Source organism: Pseudopodoces humilis, chromosome 3, assembly GCF_049639895.1.
Source record: "Pseudopodoces humilis isolate 2021_Gansu_Grassland_sample_001 chromosome 3, ASM4963989v1, whole genome shotgun sequence".
Lineage (NCBI taxonomy): Eukaryota > Metazoa > Chordata > Aves > Passeriformes > Paridae > Pseudopodoces > Pseudopodoces humilis.
Window position 1 is genome coordinate 64,956,717 of NC_142202.1, and position 22,105 is coordinate 64,978,821.

The 22,105-nt window shown below is 38.6% G+C and overlaps 1 protein-coding gene across 8 annotated transcripts in view; it reads left to right on the forward strand.

Annotated features, from left to right (window-relative positions):
• The first annotated feature begins 2,884 nt into the window (after positions 1–2,884).
• Positions 2,885–22,105, forward strand: part of FAM184A (family with sequence similarity 184 member A) — a 74,081-nt gene continuing 54,860 nt past the window's right edge. For 4 of the 8 annotated variants that reach the window (XM_088053813.1, XM_088053815.1, XM_005518314.3 and 1 more), the window contains exon 1: positions 2,886–3,315. In XM_088053813.1, the coding sequence (XP_087909939.1) occupies positions 3,154–3,315 (162 nt within the window). In that variant the 5' untranslated portion in view covers positions 2,886–3,153. Of the gene's footprint in view, positions 3,316–22,105 lie in introns of all 8 variants that reach the window. The other 4 variants (XR_015772311.1, XR_015772310.1, XM_088053814.1 and 1 more) reach the window with 2 other exon arrangements.

The window sequence follows — 22,105 nt, forward strand, 5'->3', positions numbered from 1 at the left end:
GGGAGACCTTCAGACCTCCAGATCTTACTGTACTGATGAGACATTAAATCCCAACAAGGAAAAAACTCACTGCAACACTGACTGCTCTGCTGCATTACGTTCCTTTTCATCAGCAACTTTAAAGAAAGCAGGCTCTATCCTACACATGCAGACATGAAAGGAAAGCAGCTTAGTGATGACCATCTGAGCTCCAAAGGCATAAAATGTGTAAAGAGAAACTTGAAAAAATCTGAATAAGTTAAATACTAAATGACACATGAAATATTGACAAATATTTAATCGCTTTTTTTAAAAAAATAAAATTACCTAGACAAAACTTAGTATTTGGCATCTTAGTAGAAGAAGAGACAAAAATTGAACACATTTGATTGTTTTGTTAAACATATTTAAGCATGGCCATATGTAACTCACTTCAAAATGCTTCAAAACAATGATTTGGGGCCAATATGAACCACAGCCAAAGTGGTTTCTTTAAAGAAAAAGAGAAATAAAACAGTAAGGCTTTTTGTCCCAGAGAAAACGTTAATGAATTAAAACTGCTCTAATTTATTTAAAAAACAGATCTATCCAAAATATTTAAAATGTGTAGATTGAAATGAAAATATTCTGTAACTCTTGAGATTTCTAGGAGGACTAATAAAATGAGCTAGCCATTCCTTTGTATTGGGGCATTATTAGGTACAATAAAAAATGCATCTTATTACATGAGAATTAAGAAGTTTGCTTAATGTCATACTTGCAGCCAGACACAACCATTACCTGTAACGAAGTCTCCACAATCAGTCTACTGCTTTAATTAGTAGTTTGACCTTCCTAGACATGAAAAATCACAGTCTCTTCTGCCACTGAATTATTTTTTAATTTGATAAAACAGAATTAACAGTATGTGCTATTCATGGTTGTAATCTATAGACACATTTTTGAAACAGATGCTCCTAATATTCTTTCTGCCCCTTGTACTTCATCTGTATGAATCACTGCCTGGGTAGGCACCATCTGTCCTTTGTTCTCTGTTGCCAGAATGGGCCACTTCAGAAGGGGAAAAAAAAAAAAAATCAGTGTCAGAATTTCCTGGACAATGCAAATTCTGAGTTAAGGCAACACAGCTACTTCAGACTGGGATTAAATTATTTCTTAGTCTTCTTGTTATCCAAAATAGTTTGGGTTAATTATTTCTTTCATTATAAGAGACTTTTCCCAGAACCTCTGACCATTTTGAACACCTTTCTAGCGTGTTGATGCATGGAAATTGCAGAACTCAATGTAAGTATTTCTCTCATATTCTCACAATCATTCTGTACAAAAGTAGCATGTGCCTTCTGGACAGTGACCAGATTATTCATCAAAGCACCTCATTTACCCCATGACCTCAGGTTTGCACAGGCAGTTCAGGTTTAATTGGCTATTTATCATACAATATAAGCACAAATCTCTATTAGCAAGTGAGGCACATTGCTCTGTAATATGGATCTCTTCTTACACTTTAATATTCCACCTACTTCTATGATTTGCAAATTCTAAGCGATGCTTTCCTCCATAACATTGCTGAGAACCACAGACTTAGCTGTGTATTTTTGTGGTTTGCCTCTTTGATACCTCTGCCAGCCTACAAAGAATGCAGGCAAAGAAGAGATTTTTAGAGCAGAAAAGAAAGCAGTAAAAAGATAAACTACTCAACAGAGAGTACCAAGGACTCTGTAGAGAAAGATTGCAGAGGCAGTTAATCCAGGAATCAGATGTGTCCAAGCACATTAATATATATATATTCTCACAAGGCCAGAGCCTAGCAAGGAGATGTTAAATTCTTAAAGAGGGTGACAGCTCTCAGGAGTTCTACAGGATGGGAACTGAAAAAGAGAGCAGTCAAACTCAACCTAAAGGTCGTGCTAAATCCAGCTGTGAATCCCCTCTGGCGGGAACCTTGTTCCTTGCCCATCAGTGCGCTGGCCCGAGGCTGTGTGCTGCAGAAGCAGTGTCTGTGACCTAGGAGAGACCGGACGGCTCAGCTGGATGCCTCCTCACTCACTGGGCCGGTCACCCCAGCATTTGTGAGCGTTTCCTCACAGAATCAGTTTAGTTGGAACAGAACTTTGAGATCATCGGGTCCAACCTATGAGCAAACACCACCTTGTCAACCCGACCAGTGTCACATCCAGTCTTTAACACCTCCAGAGACGGTGACTCCTTCACGTGCCGGCACAGTCCAGTCCAACATCTATCACCCTTTTTTTGAAGGAATTACTCCTAATGTCCATCCTAAACCTCCCCTGGAGCAGCTTAAGACTCTATCCTCTCGTCCGGCCGCTAATCGCCTGGGAGAAGAGGCCAGCCCCTAACTTCCCTCAAAACCCGAGCTGACCGTGCCATTCCCGTGCTACCCGCTCCAGCTTCGAGTGGCTCCTTGCCCGTGCCAGCTCCTGCTGCGAGCGGACGGCACGTCCTGCGCTCACACCAGGACGAACTCGGGGACCAGCTCCAGCCACCCGCACACCCCGCACCGTAGTGCCCTGCCCCGGGCATCCCCCGCCACACGCTCAGGGCTTCCCACGAGGAGAAGCCTCGGGCGTTTGGCTTACGGGGCCGGGCCCTGCCGCGGAGGGGCAGCGCTGACTGAACCCGGACGTTCCCACCCGCCGTGCCCAGGCCCCCGCCGCCAAGGGGCTCTCTCCACCCCCTCCCGCAGGAGGCCCGGCTCCCGGGACGGCGGGCGGCGAGGGGGAGCCCGGCGCGCGCCCCGCTCGCTGGGCGGCGCGCGCGGCCGCGGGGAGGGAGCGCGCGGGCGGGGCCGGCGCGTGACGCGGGGCCGCGCGGCGTAAACAGCGCGGCGGCGGCCCCGGCAACCGCGGCCCGCCCGGCCGGCCTCCCCCGGCGCCGCCAGGAGAGGAGAGGAGAGGAGAGGCGAGGCGAGACAAAGCAAAGCAAAGCAAAGCAAAGCAAGGAAAGGCTAAGCAAGCCTAGGCTAGGCTAGCGCCCCGTCTCGCAACGTCCCCCAGAGCTTTGACGGCGCAGCCCGGCGGGGGCGGCGGCCGAGAGAAGCGCCCCGTGCGGGAGGAGCCGCTGCGGGCAGCGGATCGCGGCCGGGGCGCTGGGCTCGGTCCCCGGTAAGGCAGGAGGCGACGGAGCCCGAGCGGCGGCGGGAACCGGGCTGTGAAGATGGCGACCCCGGGCATGGGCTGGCAGCAGCCGCAGCACGGCTACGGCGGCGGATCCGCGCCCGGAGCGGGAAAACTCGGCTCGGCACAGGCGGGGCTGGGCGCCGAGCACAGCCCGGACCTGCACTTCAAAATGAGCAAGAAAATCGCTCAGCTGACGAAGGTGAGGGAGGCGCGCCGGGTCCGTAGCCGCCTCGGGTGTCTTCGTCCTCCGTTGTGTTTCCCTTCGCTCCTTGCCCTCAGCAGCGATGGGCCTGGAGAGGGGCAGGCTGCCGGGGCGGATGGCAAATCCAGGTGGGATGCGGCTGGATTTGTACTCCGGAGGCCGAGGCGAAGCGCCTTCGGTGAGCGGGAGCATCCCGCGGTCGCCGCGGGCAGGAGCGTGCCGTGGTCCCGCGGGGAGAGCTCCGGCGGTCCGGCTGGAGAGGAGCCGTGCACCGGAGCTGCCGCAGTACCGGCCCCCGTCAGTGGTGTCCGAATCCCGCCTGGCACAGCCAGTTATCCCGGTGTGCGGGAGCGGATCCCTGACTGCTGGGCTGGTACTGGTTATTTATTCCATGGGAATTGTAGCTTCTCTTCTAGCACTGTTATAAGCCCTTCTCCGGGTCTCTTTAAATGGAGAAATTCAAGTGATGCTTGCCTTCCCTTTGCTGAAGTGCTGCTATTTAAGGTGTCTGGTAATAGCTTAAATGCCTTAGATAGTGAGGGTGAAGTGTGAGAAAATTTCTGGTCTGCTATTGCTGATAGAACAGTTTTCATTATGTCATCCCCAGCGTGGAGAATACATTGTATCTTTGTGAGAGGCCAGAGTCACATTAGGAGGTGTTTTTAAAGCTCATTGTTAAGGCAGGTGGGCCCAATGTTTCAGATGTGACTGTAGCTGTGATTTACTTAGAATAACTTAAAACAATGCTTTGGTGCTGTAATCTCTCTTGTGTGAAGCTCAAGCTGTAGGCAAATGGCATTATTTAGGAAATGAGAGGCAGATTCTCTTTTTTAAAGAGAAAGAAGAAGTAATTTTTGTCAGGAATTTAATAGCGAAAACGTTTAAAGGTAGTTTTAAAGCACTGTAGGAACTGCCAGTATTCTTAACATGTATACTAAAATGGATGAAGGTGACATTTCTTTGGATCTAAGAATGAAGAGAATGAAGACTGCTGGCAGTCTCACAGTGGAGACAGTTCACATTTATGTACAGTTGATGCACCATTGACCAGTTAAAAATAGTATTTTTTGTGGCACACTCTGCACCTTAATTTGTTGGGAAGCTGATAACTGCGGGGAATCTTGTCCTTGAATTCAAAGTCCAATTTCTTTTGATGGTAACATCAGTGGAACTCTAATTGCATAAAAAGAAAAGTTGAACTGAAATAAGCTGAAGAATCTCCTTGGTTTTGCTTCATATGCATACAAATAATGAAATAAAACATTAAAGATATTACTACAGGTTTATACTCCCTAAAAGGTATAAAAAGCACCTGGAGACCCTAAGTGTGTTTTAGGCTTACCTTAAGGCCTAGGTGAATATGTAAAGTAATACTTTCAAAGAAGAGTTTGCATATCTGTGTGTGCCTTTGATATATTTCTCTTACTTTCTCTAGGAAATTACCCAGCAGTTTATCATTTATTTCAGAAACAGCATTCCACTTGTGATGTGAAGTCATTTGTGGATTACCCATGAGTTCCACATCACTGGGCATGTGCCCAGTGCACTCTCACTTATGCGTCAGATATCTTGAGGTGGATGTGAGTTAATTATGGATTTGAATGCATGGTGCTGAAATATTTTGAACTCCTGTGTTGGAAAATGCAAAGAGAGTGAAATTAAATACTTTTTTTTTGCTATTTTTTTTATGATCTACAATAGAGTTCATCTAAGATTCTATATATTGTGTGCACATCTGTCCCAACAAAGACTTCAGATTAGTGTAAATAAAACCTACGAGTTGTTTTGTGCTATGCATTTCAAATAATTGCAAACTACGTGCTTACACAAGGAGTTTACAAGTAAATTAGGCTTTTGCAGGGCCGGAGTCTTTCATGTTTCCCAGTGACTTGCAGATTCTGGCAGTGTTTTAGTTTGTATGTTGTGTTCTGTTTTCGAGTTTTAGTGAGAAAGCTTGGGAAATCAGGTGATCTTTCTATTGACTGAAGGTCTGGAGTGAATAATAGTACTTTTAAATGTAAACTAAGGTGTATGTAAAAATACTTCTCTTGCACCTATTGCAACAATAAAATTAAGATTTTAAAGATTAGGATTAAGATTAAAGGTATTGTATAAAATGTATTTCATTAAGTTAGAGTTGTACATTTTGACAGTTTTGTAGCTAGAGGGCTCAGATTCTACATATCTGTTGACCTACTTGACCTTTCAGGAAGGGAGGCTTAAAAGAATTATAGAAACTTCTTGGTAAAGTTTGACCTTCTAAACTTTCTAATCTGTTCTAGAATCTGAAGCCTGATTTGATAGCTGGCTGCAGAAATTAGTCCTTGGGAAAGGACTCAATCTACAGGGGAAAAATATAAATGTAATAAACTTAATTTCCATGAATGGGACTTAACCGTCAGAGAAGAATTAACTTTACTTTGCAGAAGAATCCTTGAAGTAAGTTGTTGCAAAAAAGATTTTAGGATATTTGTGTTTAGGTCTTTTGACCAAATTCTGCTGTTCTAGCTTTGTCAAATGCTTACTAGCATATGTGCATAAAATTCCTCTTCAGTAAACTAGGAATTTATTGATAGGAGAACCACTTCTTAATTGTGCTTCTAAAGTTGTTTAATGTCTTGTATATAAGGTACTTCTTGCATGTCTTTCAACTGTTTTTCCCATTTATTTAATTCTTGTTCTAACTCTTCTCTAAGAGTGTCTTGAAGATATAATAATTCCCCCTTTGGATTTAGAGCAGAAGGCAATTTACCAGGTTAAAGCAAATCCACCAATAGTATGGTAAAAGAAAATCCAAATATTCATTGTCCTGGGAGTACACACAGTTAAGTTATCCAGACAGCTTCTGTCTTCTGACAAAATAAATGTGACTCCATAGTTTACTTTTGCCTATCCTTGTATTTTGTTTTATGAGCTGTGCGTAGGAGTGGAAGAAAATGCTTTCTTCCACAGAATATGAGGGTCACTCATGAGTTAAATGTAAAATTCCAAAATTAGGATTCCTCAGTTATGTTTTTGCATTACTTAAAGGGAATCTGATGTTTTAGTCAAAACAATACAGGAACACAAAATAAAAGGTGAAATTTGCTTAATAGCCAGATTTAATCAGTGATTCAGAGTAAGGCAAAATAAGGTATGAATCCATTTCATTAAGCCAAACACATCTGAAGTGCTTCACTATATTTTTACTTTTGGGTGGGAGAGAAAGACTTACTTTGATTTAACTTTAATATGCTTAATTCACAGGGGAAGATAAAACAAGTAGTTAGAAATGCAGGTCTAAAAAAACCAAGATGATACTTCATGTCCTGTTCAAAGTCTGCAGTAGATTGTAACTGAAGCAATTTTAGGTCTTCCTCTTCAGTATAAGCTCCTTATTTTCAGGCATTTCAGAAGATCTGTGTACTAGTTTGAGATAAAGTAGCATCTGACACAAAGATTAAAACCAGCAAGAAATAAACTGCGATTATGAGATTGCATATATGTGTTCGTACTACTGCATTCAGGAGTGCTAATGCAGTGTTGAATTATGCCTGCTGCAGATGAAAATATGCATATATATTTAATTACTTTGCATAAGACAACAGGATTAGGAACAAAAAGCAAGGTGCTACCATGCTTACATCAATAGGAGAGAATGGCATTAGTTTTCATGATTCCCACAAGAGTTCACGTGGCTTGTTTCTCATTTTGGATTTGCTGTTTTGTTTCTTCTTTCTTTCTTTCTTTCTTTGTGATGTAGTTTGTAGCTTGAGCATTTGTGATTGAGAAATCCATATCCTAAGGGTGTCTGTAAAGTCTATTGTACAAGTTGTGTGACATCAAAATAAATCTTTAACTTCTACAGAATAGCTGCACGATTTGTGCTGGGACTAAGAGAATCTTCAGTATTGGTTTGTTTGTATGATATTTGTTGCCAAAATTTTACATGAACTGGAGCAGCTCTGATGAGAAAGAAACACCTGGTAGTGTTGATGGATGACAAAATATAACCTGGCAATGTGCTCTTGCAGCCCAGAAAACCAGCCCAGTATCCAGGGCTGCATCAAGGGAATGTGACCAACAGGTCAAGGGAGCTGATTTTCCCCCTCTACTTTACTCTCCTGAGACCCCCCCTGGGTGTTGTGTCCAGCTCTGGGGTCCCCAGCACACAAAAGACCTGGACCTGCTGGAGCAAGTCCAGAGAAGGGCTCAGAAGATGATCAGAGGGCTGTGGAGTGAGTCCAGAGGAGGCCAGAATGATCAGAGGGCTGGAGCACCTCTCCTGTAAAGACAGGCTATGAGAGCTGGGCTTGTTCAGCCAAGAGAAGAGACTGCTGGGGAGACCTCAGAGCAGCCTTCCAGTACCTAAAGGGAGCCTGCTAGAGAGGAACTTTTGATAAGGTCCTGTGGAGATAAAACAAGGGGGATTTGCTTTAAACTGAAAGAGGATAGATTTAGATTCGGTACTAGAAAGAACTTCTTTACTGAGAGGGTGATGAAGCACTAGGACAGGTTGCCTAGAGAAGCTGTGGATGCCCCATCCCTGGAAATGTTCAAGGCCAGACTGGATAGGATTTTGAACAAACTGGTGATGTGGAAGGTGTCTCTGCCTGGCAGGGAGGGTTGGAATTGGCTGACTTTTATGGTCCTTTCCAACCCAAACTATTGTATGATTCAGGGAGAAGAGTCTGTAAGTGCCATGAAGATCTACCCTACAGTTAGCATTTTTGTCCATTTAATAAAAAGAAACTGTATAAAACATGAATGTTTTCCCTTGGTACATACTTAGAGCTTGATGGTTCCGTTCTGGAAAGGTTCCAGAAGACTCGTTCAAAGAGTATGGTAACAAAGTTAACCAAGACACATCATCCTTGAGTAAACAAGAAACTAGAATCCAAGACTCCTGAGACCTGACTTTTGTTCTCAATTTTTCCAACAGCTTCTAGTCTATGTTTGGGAAACTACTTAAAAAAAACCAAAAAACTTAGATTTTATAAATATATTTATAAATATATTTCAAAGTAAATATATTTCAAATATATTTCAAAGACTGAAGAGCAGATTTGATGATCTTTAATTCAGGTGCTTATATTTTTTGTTGTATGTACTCTTTTTCTGGGATGGTTAAAGGTCTCCCTCAGCTATCACAGAATCCAGTTCTACAGAAGTAAGAACTGTAAGGTTTAACTTACATAAATGATTCCTAACAAAATGTTTCCAATGAAACTTTGTCAGTTTTTATTTGGAAGTATTCTGCCTCAGGAAACAAAACAACTAAACCTCTTGCAGAAGGTTCATTTTGCATAAAATTATAAGAAAACTTTAAAAAAAGGGCCCTTAAAACCAGGGAAGACATGAGAATCTAAAAATCTCTGTAGAACTGTTTTGATGTTAGCTGTCATCATGTTGTAGTTGATGCCATTAACAGTTTTGTAGAAACTTGGGATTTAGCTTTTTAAGCAGCCTTATGTCATCTCTCCAATGTGTGTTAACACTGGCAGTAGGCCAATATTTGTAACAGTTCTAGGATTGCATGAAAAGAACTGAAATTTTGAGGCGGGTGTGATTTAAGTACATATTGTAATGTCAGTATTTTCCATATTATTCCGAATGGTAATGTGTGAATAAATATTGTGCTACTGCATTTAAAACAGTAGCAAGGACTGAAAGTTCTGAAAATGTAATATTAGATATTCAATTAATTTACATTTCTCTGGGGATATTTAACTTTGTTTTCTGTTAATTATTCCAAAGATAGCTGAAGTAAGCCCTCTAAGAAGGGAGAGACATTTTAGGTGGGAAATGAGAAACTTGCTCCAGAAATACTGTATTTAACTATCTTAAGATTTTTTTTTTAATTATGCTAGTGTAGTCTCTCTATATTCCCTGTCAGACTCTTTCCATGTGGTATTCTATGTTCTTATTCTATATTCTGTGTTCTTATTCTGCAGTATTTATGATCTTAGCAAGGGGTGTTCTCAGAAGAGAAGTTTTCTGTGCTCATTATAGTAGACGAAGAAAGATGAAACTGGGTAAAAATGTCATGTCTTTAAGACCATCTGGTATAGTTCAGAACTAAGAACTAACTTAATATTTTGTTTAGAACTTCAGTAAAATCACCAGTTACTGTCTTTATCTGAGTACTTCCTGGTACTCAGCACTGTGAATTGCTTTAAAGCAGCTGTGGCTTCTAATTTAGACCTGAAGAGGTCTTCCTTACCTTCCACATTTTGTAGGACATAAAATTATAGAATTTGGTGGTTAATAAGGATCATATAGCTCTCAAATGGTTCTTCCCTTCATTATCATTGCAAACCTGTAAGGTGAGACTGCAGGGGTTCTATGTTGACCTGATACGGGTATATTTTAGAGCTCAGTGTTGTGATATGTGAATTAGGTCAATGATATTACAGTCTTTTATCACAAGACATCAAGAAGAAAGAAGGAGGACAAGAATGAAATGTTTTTAATATAAAAAAGAAATAGTCAAACGAATTCCTTTGCTCTCCACCCACATAGTTCTAATGGTTGACTGGTAACTCAGAGTTCTTCTGAGGCCGCTGATAACTTGATGTTCTAAAGATATTTCCGCTATGTGTGTGTAGTTGAAAGTGTGATGTTGAAAAACTGTCTGATCGCACATTCTCATATGTTTCTAGTCTAGTCTAAAATGCCTCTTTAATACACTCAGCTTCTCTGAGATTATTTTGGTTTTTTTGTCTCCTCATTTTACAAACATCCAAAATAATAATAAAAATGAAGAGATAAATTGAGAGAATAAATAACATGACATGGCAGCTGGGGACATAGTTTAGTGGTGGACTTGCAAATGCTAGGTTTACAGTTGGACTTGATGATCTTAAGGTTCTTTTGCAACTTAAAGACTTAAGATTCTATATGCATCCTCTTGTTTATTATTCATTGCTATAATTAAATAGTATAGAATTACAAGGAGCTGGAAAACTGTGAGATGTTGTTGCTCTGGTCTGTACTTCGGCTGTTAAATCTCATACATCAACACATTAAGGATATTTAAAGAAAAACTGGAAAGACATGGATTTTACTACAAACTTCAATGTTAACATGTCAAAATTTAAAAACTAAAGAACATTCAGGATATACATGAAACCTGATATTGCAACACTCATGGAGTTTAAAATGCCAACCTTTAGCTCCTTTTTATATAGGACAATATAAGTCTTATGAAAAAATTAAGAAATATTTTGAATGTATATTGATTTTGGGTTTTGTTGTTGTTACTGTTTTCAGCTAAGTACTGCATTATGAAAGAAGGCTTTTACAATTTTCTTTTTAAGTGGAAGTGCCAGTTCAGAGTTAAGAACACAATACTGAAATGCTTTCCTTCAGATGGAAAAGTTGTAAACTGGAGAGTCTTTCATGTACATTTGAAAAAGGAAATCAGTATTTGAACTCCATAACTGTACAAAATATTTATAGATTAATTACTTCATACACTTGTAAATTAGTATGGGCACAGCACTCTGAAGTACTCAATCCTGTAAGGATTTGATTTGATAAGTCTTACAAAAATGTATCAGCAGAAGACAGTCTTATGGGTTTTTTGTTGTTTTTTTGTTGTTGGTATTTGAAATATCATGAATGTGCAAAGAATTTGTTTCAAATTGAAAGACTTAGCACTTCTTTTGAAGAAGTCACATCGCAATTTAATATTAAACATTGTGATTTTGTGCTTTCTTCAAGCACAGTTAAATTGTATTTGGCAAGAGCAGTGCTTTGCATATTTGGATATTTCTGTATTGTCATGCAACCTCTTGGTTATACATACTTTATTTTTTAATGTCTAGAAGTGAAATTAGAGGTGTACTGCATCAAATACATGCATAGAAGTGTTATTTGTCATAAGTCATGTTTTGGTATGGCAGCTTCTAGCCCTGAGTAGCTTCTAAGCACATAAATTATTTCAATATCTCATTCTCTGAACTCTGGCTTTGGCTTTAATGAAAACAGTAATTTTGTCAGTGCTACTACTGTTTTTCGCCCTTCCAATTCTCCTTTGAAGCTTCATTCTCTTTTGAACTGTACAAAGGATGAGGGTATTACCTTAAAATAGTCAGTAACTTTTTCTAACTGTTTGTAGGCTTGCTGCTGAATAAACCCCGCAAATCTCAACATAACATTATGAAATCAGATGTATATGTCTCTTGGCTGATACAAGTTTGGCAGTAGTAAGCCAGGCATCTGTGTATTCTTCTAATGACTGATGTCATACCAGTAACCAAAGGCATTGTGTTCCAAAAATAACCAGAAGAAACAAAACAGTCTAAAGCTATTCACCATCTTGTCCTACTTAATGCATATTACCTGGTTCTGTTTCCTCAGCCAGGCTCTTCTAACTGAATCTAGAAGGCTGGGAGGAGGAAGAAGAACCTTTTGCTGAGGTTGTCACTTGACTAGGATCAAAATGACAGCTTTTAAAAATAGCTAATGTTAAAAAGTTCATGAAGTCCTTCTTCAAGATGCTGCCATTAAATGAAAGACAACCTTTTAGCTAGGTTGTCTAGCTTTTAGAAGTAGTGTGAGGCGAACATGAGAAGTACTAGTTTTCTATTTTAATTTTTATGAGATTAAAGTAATTTTTTCAGCCAGTTTCCTAAAATTTAATTTCTAGAAACCTGAATTGTGATGTGTTCAGTAAACAGGTGTGCTATAATCCAAAGATTTTTATTTGAACAGTGTTTTTGCTCACAATGTGACTGAAAGCTATAATTTTTAGTAAAGGGTGTCTGACACTGCCTTCTCAGATCTAGTATTTTGCAGTATGGATGCTGATGTGTTTGGATAGGTTGTACTAAAATGTATTGCAGTAATCTTCTGTGACTGTCTTTGTCCTTTTAAAATTTGACAAATGAAGATAATGGGAAATTATTTCTTTAATAAGGATTAGGGAAAAGAACTTGATTTTTTATTTAACTGCTTTGTGTAATTATAACCGTAGATCTCACACTAAAAATATAATTTATTGTTGCTCATTGTAATTAGTGATCAATTGTATGTTTATATTAAAAAAAAGGCAAAACACCTGGAAAATCTATATATGTCTTTCTTCTCAACATTAAACTGGCTTGTCAACACAGCTCATTTATTGAAGAAAATAGTTTGTGTTGTGACACAGAATGGTAGAAATTTATTTGAAATTTTGGACCCATTATTTTGTCTGTGTTGTTCACTAGCTTTCCATATATTGTCTAACGTTATAGTATTAATTTAGGATGGGTTCAATTTTGTGTCATAAAACTCTTTCCCCAACCCTACTTCTCTTTTTTTCTTTTAAAAGCATATGTCCATTTGCTTTATGCTGAGGCTGGACTTTGACAGAAAGCTCAGTTTACATCTTCCTTGAGGTGACCTGGAAGTGTTCTGTGGCCATTCTTTCTATTCCTGTGATTCTTGTCTTCCTTTGTTTCTGTGCTCTGTTTCACACCTTGTGAATGGTCCACACTGTGGATTGAAAAGGTATATATGGCAATTTGGTGTATTAGGCATATTCTGTCTTGCCTCCACATATCTAATCATAATTCTTATCACTTTGGGCAGACACTGCTTTAGGAGGTACATTCTGAACAAGTGAAGAGCCTGAAGCAAGTTTCTCTGTTGGTTTGTGTTCTTTTCCATAGCTGTGTGTTGATACTCTAGAATAAACTAGATTTCAAATACCGGATTGTTGGGAGGGTGAGGGCGTGGTTTGTTGCTGGAGTTTTTTGTTTTGTTTTGGGTATTTTTTGAGAAAGTTTTTTGTGTAATAGACTATTTTCCTCTAATGGAAATTTAAAAATGTTTTGGGTTGGGGTTTTGTTGTGGTTCATTTTTTTTGTCTGGTTTTTGTCTCTGTGGGGTTTTTTTTATTTTGTTTTTTTGCCTTATGCATCTATGCTCCCTGGTCCTGAGGGAAATTAAATTTCCTGCTTTCAAAAAACTGTTAGTTTGGTAAAGTTGTAGACAGAAGTAACACACCTTCTCACTCTAGGATATAAAAAAAAAATTCATACTGATCATAAAGTCTAGCTTCTGTATGGGCCTATATGAAATTTTGATAAAGTTGGTCCCTTAATTAAAGTCCTGACTCACAAGTTCTATTCAAGTCTACATTCACTACTAATCTTGACCCTCATCTGTTCTCACATATAGAAAAGTAATTCTTAGAAGAAAAGGGAGGATTTTTTTAAAGCTTTAGAAGGAAATGAATATTCTCTGGTCTTGGAAGCATAAAAACCCAGTTGCTTTGTCAAAGAATTGAGGGTAGTCTTAAGTTTACCTACAAGAACTAATTTTATCAAAGAACACAATCTGTATATATTTAGTGAAGTGTGAGGTTGTGCTTTTCTTGGGAGACTTGTGAGGCTCTCCTCTTGGGAAGAGGAGCCTTGTCAGACACTTTGCCTGTAGGCTGTGTTGGACCTGTGCTGTCTCTTGCCCTGTGTTGCCCCTTGGCTGTGGGGGCGAGCGGCAGTCACAGCTCTCTGTGGTACCCAGTGTGGGGCTGCCTCCACGCCATGTCCTTACTGGCACTGCTGGCAACAGCAGCCAAGTTTCACTTGGTTTATGCAAACCAGTGCATTCTCCTACTGGCAGGATCTCATTAGAAGCCCAGCTTATATAACTACAATTTCCCATATATTTTATCTAGTTGGTGTGGCGAGCTATAACATTGATTCTGCTTAACACTATGGAGCTAAGTGTAGTGAATTATTTCTCTGAAAGTGTGTGTCATCCTTTTTTTCTTCGCAAAAACCTGGCAGAATAAAAAAAAAAAAAAGACAAAGAAATGAAAATTAGGATAAGTACTGGTACTTTCCAGAGTTCTGTCAGTTCTTAAATTAAGAAATGTTTGAGAATATTTGAATGAACAGCAGCATTTTCTTAATTTTGTCAGGACTCTGAAAGAGGGGTTTATGTTTGATTTGCAAAAGCTGACTTACGGAATATACAAAAAAATAGAGATTAATTATTTGGTTTTATTCTGTTCTGAAATAACTGCATTTTTAGCTTTTAAGGGTCTTAAGAACCTGGAAATGCAATTGTCTTGTCATAAAATTCACTAAAGATATTTTTATTTCTGGATGTTGCCCAATGTATCTTAAGTTCACAAGTCCTCAAAATAAGAGGAAATTGCCTCTGAAAAAATACTATTTAATACTTTGGTGATTAATCAGAAACAGTGATCCAGGTTTGTAAGATGAGTGCCATTTTTACCCTTTTCCTCCACTTAGGTGTTTAGCTTCTTGTTTTGGGAAGTTCTGAACTTAATATTACTCTGCTGAGAGAAAATTCATTTGTTTGTATGTGGAATAACTTTGTAGGAAGAGGATCTCTAGGGATCTATGTACCTGAAAAGCTAAAATTATATATGCAAATATTCAAGAAATAAATCTGAAAGGAAATGCGGATCTGAGACAAACACAACTTGAGAATAGCCCCCTGGTCTATCCTGTTTTCCTTGCAGCAATTTAAGGTCTAGTCATATAGCAGATGTGTCAACAATAGTCTAGATAGGTGGTTAGAGGGTAAATGGGATTCTTTCTCAAAGGGAGGCAGACTGGGGAGTTTGTACATCCGTCACTAAGTAATTTTTATTTTTACTTTTTTTCTTCAGTATGTTTCTCAAGATTTAGCTGTCTTGGGAAATTGCCTGAAACTGCCGTGCTACAGATTTGTAGTAATCTGATTGATAGAGGTTGCCAGAACTGAAAAATGATTTTGATTTGGTGTTGGTACTACCACATCTATCCCAGCACAAGAGTATTGATTTGTGGTTGCAAGTACATCCCAAGTGAGCCTGTAACAGGAGGAAATAGTTGTTTCCAGATGATTGAATAATGAATTGGGATACACCATGAATTAGCTGGTTACTCTGCGTTGAGTTCTAGTGTATTTTATGTCTGGTTCTGTGATTGAAGACTGCCCAAAATATAGGCAGTATACTGAGAACTTAATGAAAAATATGGAAAACTGACAAGTATAAGCCCATGTTTAACTTTTTATCTGTAAAATGAGACATTTCTGAAATGTACATAGCTTTGGTTTTGTGCATCAAGCAGTAATTTTTAATGAACTTACCATAAAAAAACCTAATACTTTCATGGAAGAGATTTTGTTTTGGAAGCTGTATTGAATGCAGTCTATTTAACCCTTAAACTATAGGTAGAAAGCAATGGAAATTCTCTTAAAGTATAGATTAAAATTAGGAGAGGAACTGCTGGAAACAGAACAGAGCCAAATATCAAAAACTTTTATCTTTATTAGAACCTTTTCTGATTGTAATGGGAGCAGTGGTGGATCAGTAGCTGAAGATGCTTGTGCTTAGTGTCTAAAAGTGATGTTAAAAACCCACCAACAAACCAAAGCTTAAATGGTATTTGCTAGCTAATTTGAAATTCAACTTTGAAAAAGTATTGGAAAACTTAAGCAAATTTGCTGTTGACTGTTAAATGTCTGACTCTGAAAACCAAGTTGTTACATGCTGTCTCTTGACAAGTTAAGATGTGAGTTATAATTTTTTTGTATTGAATTACAGCTGGTATATTGACAGCTGCATTGCACACAGTCTTAAAATGGGCCTTGGAATAATATCTCAGTGTGTTCTTTGTGATGAGTTGCATAGATAATTCTTAAGTTTTTCTCTTAACTAATTCTGTGTATTGCAATGTGCCACCAACTTAGCTTTTTTGTTTCCTTTTTTTGAGTAAAAAATGGAAGATTTTTGCAGTAGTAGTCAGAACTAAGCATGTTTGTATGAGAGACTGAATATATATAAACTGACAGATGCGTGATACAGACCTGCACCCACCAGAGGCCTTGAGCTAATTATTTAATGTGAAGTTGCACACAAGTACCCAGTGATTTTTTTTCTTTATCGCAAATCTACTTGTTTGATTCATATGTATTCCTTGATTTCAGATTGCCACTGTTTTCTCATTTGTTGTATTAAAAAAAGGAGTAATAGATGCTGAAGAAAGAGGACTTCTTGGTTTTCCTTTAATCATTTTTATCAGCTATCACAATTTTTCTTCATAGGATAGCTAACCATAGCCAAAACTTGAGGTCTTGATGAAGATTTCTATTTGACTGACCCATCAGGTGTTGGAAGTTTTTGTTAGAAATGAAAAATTATGAACAGAATTACCTACATTACCTACAGAATTCTGTATGACAAATTGCTTGAAGAATAGGAGTTAACGTCTTACATTTTATGTGGAATAAAGTAAGTATTGCAAAAGAGGCAAAACATTTACAATATAAGTCCTCTTAAAATAAGCTCCTTGTATTCCAGCTGCCAAACAGCAGCAATAGTACAAGCCTTTATTGCAATTGCATCAGACAAGTTTTTAAGAAGATTCACTAGCGTAGCTCTCCAGAAGATTATCTCACTGATGAAGTTTGGATTCAACTGGATAGCCATAATAAGAAAGTGTAGCTTGTTGGACTGACTGTTCAACATTCTCCTTTTGCTGTATTTAATGGGATGAATAGAAAAAAGAGATCTTCAGGACAGAGCCATATTGTATGCTTTTATCAGAGCATCAATTTTCTTGTAAGTCTCTGATGCAGATACTACAATTCTCCTACTTAAGTATACAAATTTATTTTTTTCACCTTCTGTTGAATGATTTAGAAGACTTGTGGTGGAAGGAACTGCACAAATTTTAAGAGATACTATGAGAAAAAATGTATTTAGTTGGTTTGTTTTTGTTTTGTTGGGTGTTTTTAGTTGGCTGTTTTGGTACAACTGTTTTTAAAGAAAATTTAAAATCTGTTACTTCTCCACTGTTCTTTGTCATGTGCCTGTGAGTGTGTTCTAGACAAGTAGACAATGAAGTAAACTAAAAGCTGGCTGAACCTGTGGACTTTGTGTTGTGGTCAGTTGCATGAAGCCCACTTGAGGGCTGGTCACTAACAGTGTGCCCTAGAGGCCAATCTGTTTAACATCTGTTATGACTTGGATGATGAGACAGAGTGCACACTCAGCAAGTTCTTAGCCAACAGAAAAGTGGGACAAGGGGTTGATAGAACAGATGGGTATGCTGCTATTCAGAGCTGGACAGGCTGGAGGAATGCACGGACACGAACCTCATGCAAAGGCCTATCTGGGGCAGCGCAGCAAGGACATGGTTAGAATCGACTGGCTGGAAAGAGCCGGGCAGTAAAGGCCCTGGGGTCCTGACAGACACGAGTTGAGCATGGGCCAGCAGTGTGCCTTTGGCAAAAAAGGTCAATGGCACACTGGACTGCACTGGAATGAGTGTCGCAGCAGTTCAGGGGAGGTGATCCCTCCCCTCTGCTCTGTGCTGGTGAAACACACCTGAAGTGCTGGGTGTGTTTGTAAGGCTCCCCCATATGAGAGAGTCACGGACGTACTGGAGCAAGTCCAGCAAAAGGCCGCTCTGTTGAGGGGACTGGACCATCTGTCATACTGGGAGAGGCTGAGAGCTGCGACTGTTTAGCCAGGAGAAGGGAAGGCTCAGGGGGATCTTATGAATGTGTGTGTGTACACCAGATGGTGAGGAGTAAAGAGGACTGAGCAGGCATATTCTTAGTGGTGTCTCTTGAAAACATAAGGCAGTAGGCACAAACAAAAACATAAGAAAACACTTCTTTCATTTTTTTTTCTCCTCTGTTTTTTTTTTACTGTGAGGATGGTCAAATTCTGGCATAGGCTGCCCAGATATGTAGAGTTGTCATCTTCTTTGCAGACATTCAAAGCCCACCTGAGCAAGGCCTAGCATAGTCTGTTCTAGCTGACCCTGCTTTGCTCAGGGTCTAGGTTGGACTACGTCCAGATGAGTCTTATGACTTCAGCCTTTTTGTGATTCTGTGTACATGGTGTTTCCCTAATAGCTACTGTGTCAAACCTGTAAGTTGTGAGTGTCAGATGCCAAAACTAATATTCATTATTGTGTAAATACTGAGATGTAGCTAGGAATTACAGCTTTTTTCTATTGCATGATTGGTACCTGTAGGTTACTGGATGGTATCCCAGTAGGCCACTACAGACTTGTCCTAGATTCATCTTGGGCTTGGCTTTGAAAATAAATCTGGACTGTAAACTGGTGACTGTGCTACCTTCTGCTTACTTTATGATTTTGTTTCTATAATCTATTTTTTAAAAACAAAAACAAACAAAAAAACCCCCCAAAAAACAGTGGAATTAGTGATAAGACTTAACATGAGCATGGATTTTAATTTTTTGGTTAAAAACTAGATTTTTTTTTTTCTAGAGGAAGGGAAGAGAAATTGCTTCAAGGTGGTTTCTTTCTGGGAAAGTAGCTCAAATTCTTCTGCAGTTATTAAAAATTCCATGATTCTGGTTGGAATTTCCTCTATTTATTCTGGAAACTTAGCATTTAAACTTCCAGAGGTAATTTGTAGTTAGTGCCTTCTAGAAATTGGAAAGATGCTGTAGATTAAAATACTGTGTTGTGAGTTTTTCAGCATATGTTTTTTTCCCAAATATCTCTTTCCTGCATAACTACATACTTGCTTGGAAGTCTCCATGTCTCCCCTTCCTTCAACAAGTCTGGAAAGTAGAAAATCAATTATGAGCAAGTAATGGATTTCTTTTCCAGTCTGCTTTTCAAAACTCTGGTGAAGATTGCTTCTTTGATCCATTAGGGGCTGAGTGATATATTCTTATCTGCATGGTCTCATCTGCTGTGAGGAACCATTAGGTACTTGAATTGCATAGTGTCTGCAGAAATTCTTGAGGAAATTAAACTCAAAATAGATCAGGCATTGAGAGGAAAATACTTGCAGGCAGAGAGAGTGCAGAAATGAACTTTGTTTTGGTGGGGAAGTGAGGAAACTGGGAAGACCTTTTCTTTGCCTTATCGTACAAACTGTTTTTTTGGGAAAACTGAATAAAAAAATCCTTTTGCTAATGCTTTCGTCTGCTGAACACTTGAGAACTCTTCAATAAGAATGAATAGCATGTATGGGTGATAATAATGCTGACTGTGCCTTACTTTCAGGTTTACAAGCAAACTAAAAGGAAAAGAGATCATCTTTCCTTAGTGTCAACTTCATTTGCAATTTTCTAAAAGTACTTGTGACATATTCAGGTGATGGCACTCAGAAATACTGCTTTGGATATCCTCTAGAGAAGATTTCGAAATGGAGATGCTTCATTTCACATTTCTTTAGTTGATCTTTCTCTATCATCCCTGCTTTCCTTCCTTCCCCCTTTGCCAAATAAAAGAAAAAACAAATCCCTTTCATTCTAAATATTTAAAGCTAGTTCCCAATATTAGCAGGTACTTCTATAAAAATTATGTTTTCCTAAAAAGCAGGACAACTCAGCTTGCATACCCTTAGTTATTAAAAAGCTATTTGTTTCTAAGCCATGCACTGAAAAATCTAAAAACAGGCAATGACCAGACAAGTTTTCATTGTAAACATCTAGTGAAAAACAAATGTTTAAAAACATGACACTTCAGATGGTGAATGTTGATAGAGGGTTAGATTTGAAGGTGAAATAGTTTAAAATTTAAGAGCAAGTTTTTAGTCTTGAACTATAATAAAAGTTTGCTTGGATGATAAAGCAAGGAAATAGATTTAGAAGGAAATGGGACAGTAACTTTTTAGAATTTGGATTATTTTGAGTATTATGACTTATTCTATGTCATAGAGTAAGTCATAATGTCATTCTATCTTGTTCCTTACAGATAACTACATTACTTAAATGTTTCTGATGAAAATATAATAGGTGAAAGTACAGATTATGTGATTGTATGAAGGATAATTTAGCCCAATTTAGCAAAAAAGGAGACTTAAATTATAATTTTTATCAATTTATTTGCTTATTACTGGGTTAGACATTACTTATAGTGGCCTTTTCAAAAATAGGATTGATTTTAGAACAAAATAGAAAAACTTAAGCTTTGCTTTCAGACAATAAATGGAATCAGCTGACTAATCTTACCCCTTTTATATGATTGGTTTTTTTCACTCCAAATTGAGATTCTCTAAGTGTGATGGATTTGTTATTGAAATATACTTTGCAGAAAATTTCATCTTCTGTTCATCCTTTTATGCTCTCATCGCTGCAATGTCAGTGAATGTCATCCTTTAAAGCATTTGGTCCTGCTGAAGACACCCCACTTTCTTCAGTGTCATCTCTCATATTTTGCACCAAAAGGCTGTTTTTCTTTTGTGAATGCTTTTTCAAGGAGTAATATGACTTTGCCTTTTGTTAAGAAAAGGAATAATTGGTGAATTAGAAAATATATTTTCCTTCTAAAAATACATAGTGAGAGAAACTTCTGAATGATATCGGAAAAAAAATTCATTAACTGTGTCTTGACTGACCATTAGGATGTAATTTGATGATACTAAATACAGAAATTGGAAAGGATGAACTTACTGTGGCTAGCAGGTGATTAAAGCAGACGGAAATATGGCATCTCTATTTTCTGTGTAATGTAGTTCTGCAACAATGCTCATGATTTGGATGAACAAATAATTTTTAAGTCATAGTGCTGAAGCAGTCTTAGAAGCATTGTAAATAACTGTTGTATTTTGATAACATTTGTAAAGTAGAGCTCTCCTTGTCAGTTAAGCAAGTTTGAGGTTTAGTGCCACTCAACTCGATTTACAGGTATTGGTTGAATTTAAAAATAAGAGTTGATTTTCAATAATCCATTACAAAGCATTTAAACTTTTTTCTGCCATAATTTGTTCCCATTCTAACTAACTTTTGGAGCTGTTTCTAAACAATTTCCACCTCTTTCATAACAGTCTTTCTTCAGTGTATTCTTGTGTTGTATTGAAACCTGTCATCATGAATATTTTTTGATGTCATAATGAGATTGAAACTTATATTAAACTCTGTTTTGGATTATTCTGCAAGCTGGTTTTACATTTTGGCACGGAAAGCAAACTTCTGTGTAGCTAGCGAAACTAAATGTCTCAGTCATACAGGTAATAAAGATACTGCTTAGAAATCGCACTGTTTGAGAACAGTGCAACATAAATGTACAGAACTGGATTGCTGAACCCTGTAAACTTATGTAACTCCATTAGAGACAGCAATGCCAGTGTAGAACAGCCGAGCATTTCTCTCAGAAACAGATGTCATGTAGCAGCCAAGTGGGGGATTAAGTGCCAGGTCATGCAAAGCACTAATGGTGGTGTCTTCCCTAATTTGGTTTATAGTAAAGAGTTTCTATCCAGCTGCTTCTTGTCTTTCTGTCAAGGTCTTCAAGTCTACTTCTTTCCTCCTGGAAAAAATTATTTTGGTTCTGGCTTGTACATATAATTCTGAGGTGTTCTTCTCCTGAAAATTAGTTGAATTCAATTTGGCCACTTGCCTGTCCATCTGCAGCATTCTTTAATGGCCATCTTAGCCACTAACAAGAGACGTCTAGTGTTACTCAACTGCATACCCAACCTGTCTCTCATAGTCTTATGATACTATCTTCATAGCTCTTACCATTTAATCAGTATTTCTTATTTTTTTGACATCACAACTGCTTGTTTTGCATCTGAATTTTTGTCTCAGCTGAAGATATTCTGAAGTTTGTGTCATATTTCATAGAGGAATAAAGTAATTAATGTGGGGAAAGGTGTCCAAGATTGAGTCCAGCCTATAACCAAACACCATCATATCAATGAGACCATAGCACTAAGAGCCATGTCCAGTTGTTTCTTAAACACCTTTGGGGATGGTGACTCCACGACTTCCCTGAGCAGCCCGTCCCCATTCTTGACAACCATCTTAGTGAGAAATTCCTCCTGATTTGGGTGGTGCAGCATTGTATCTGTCTGTCACACC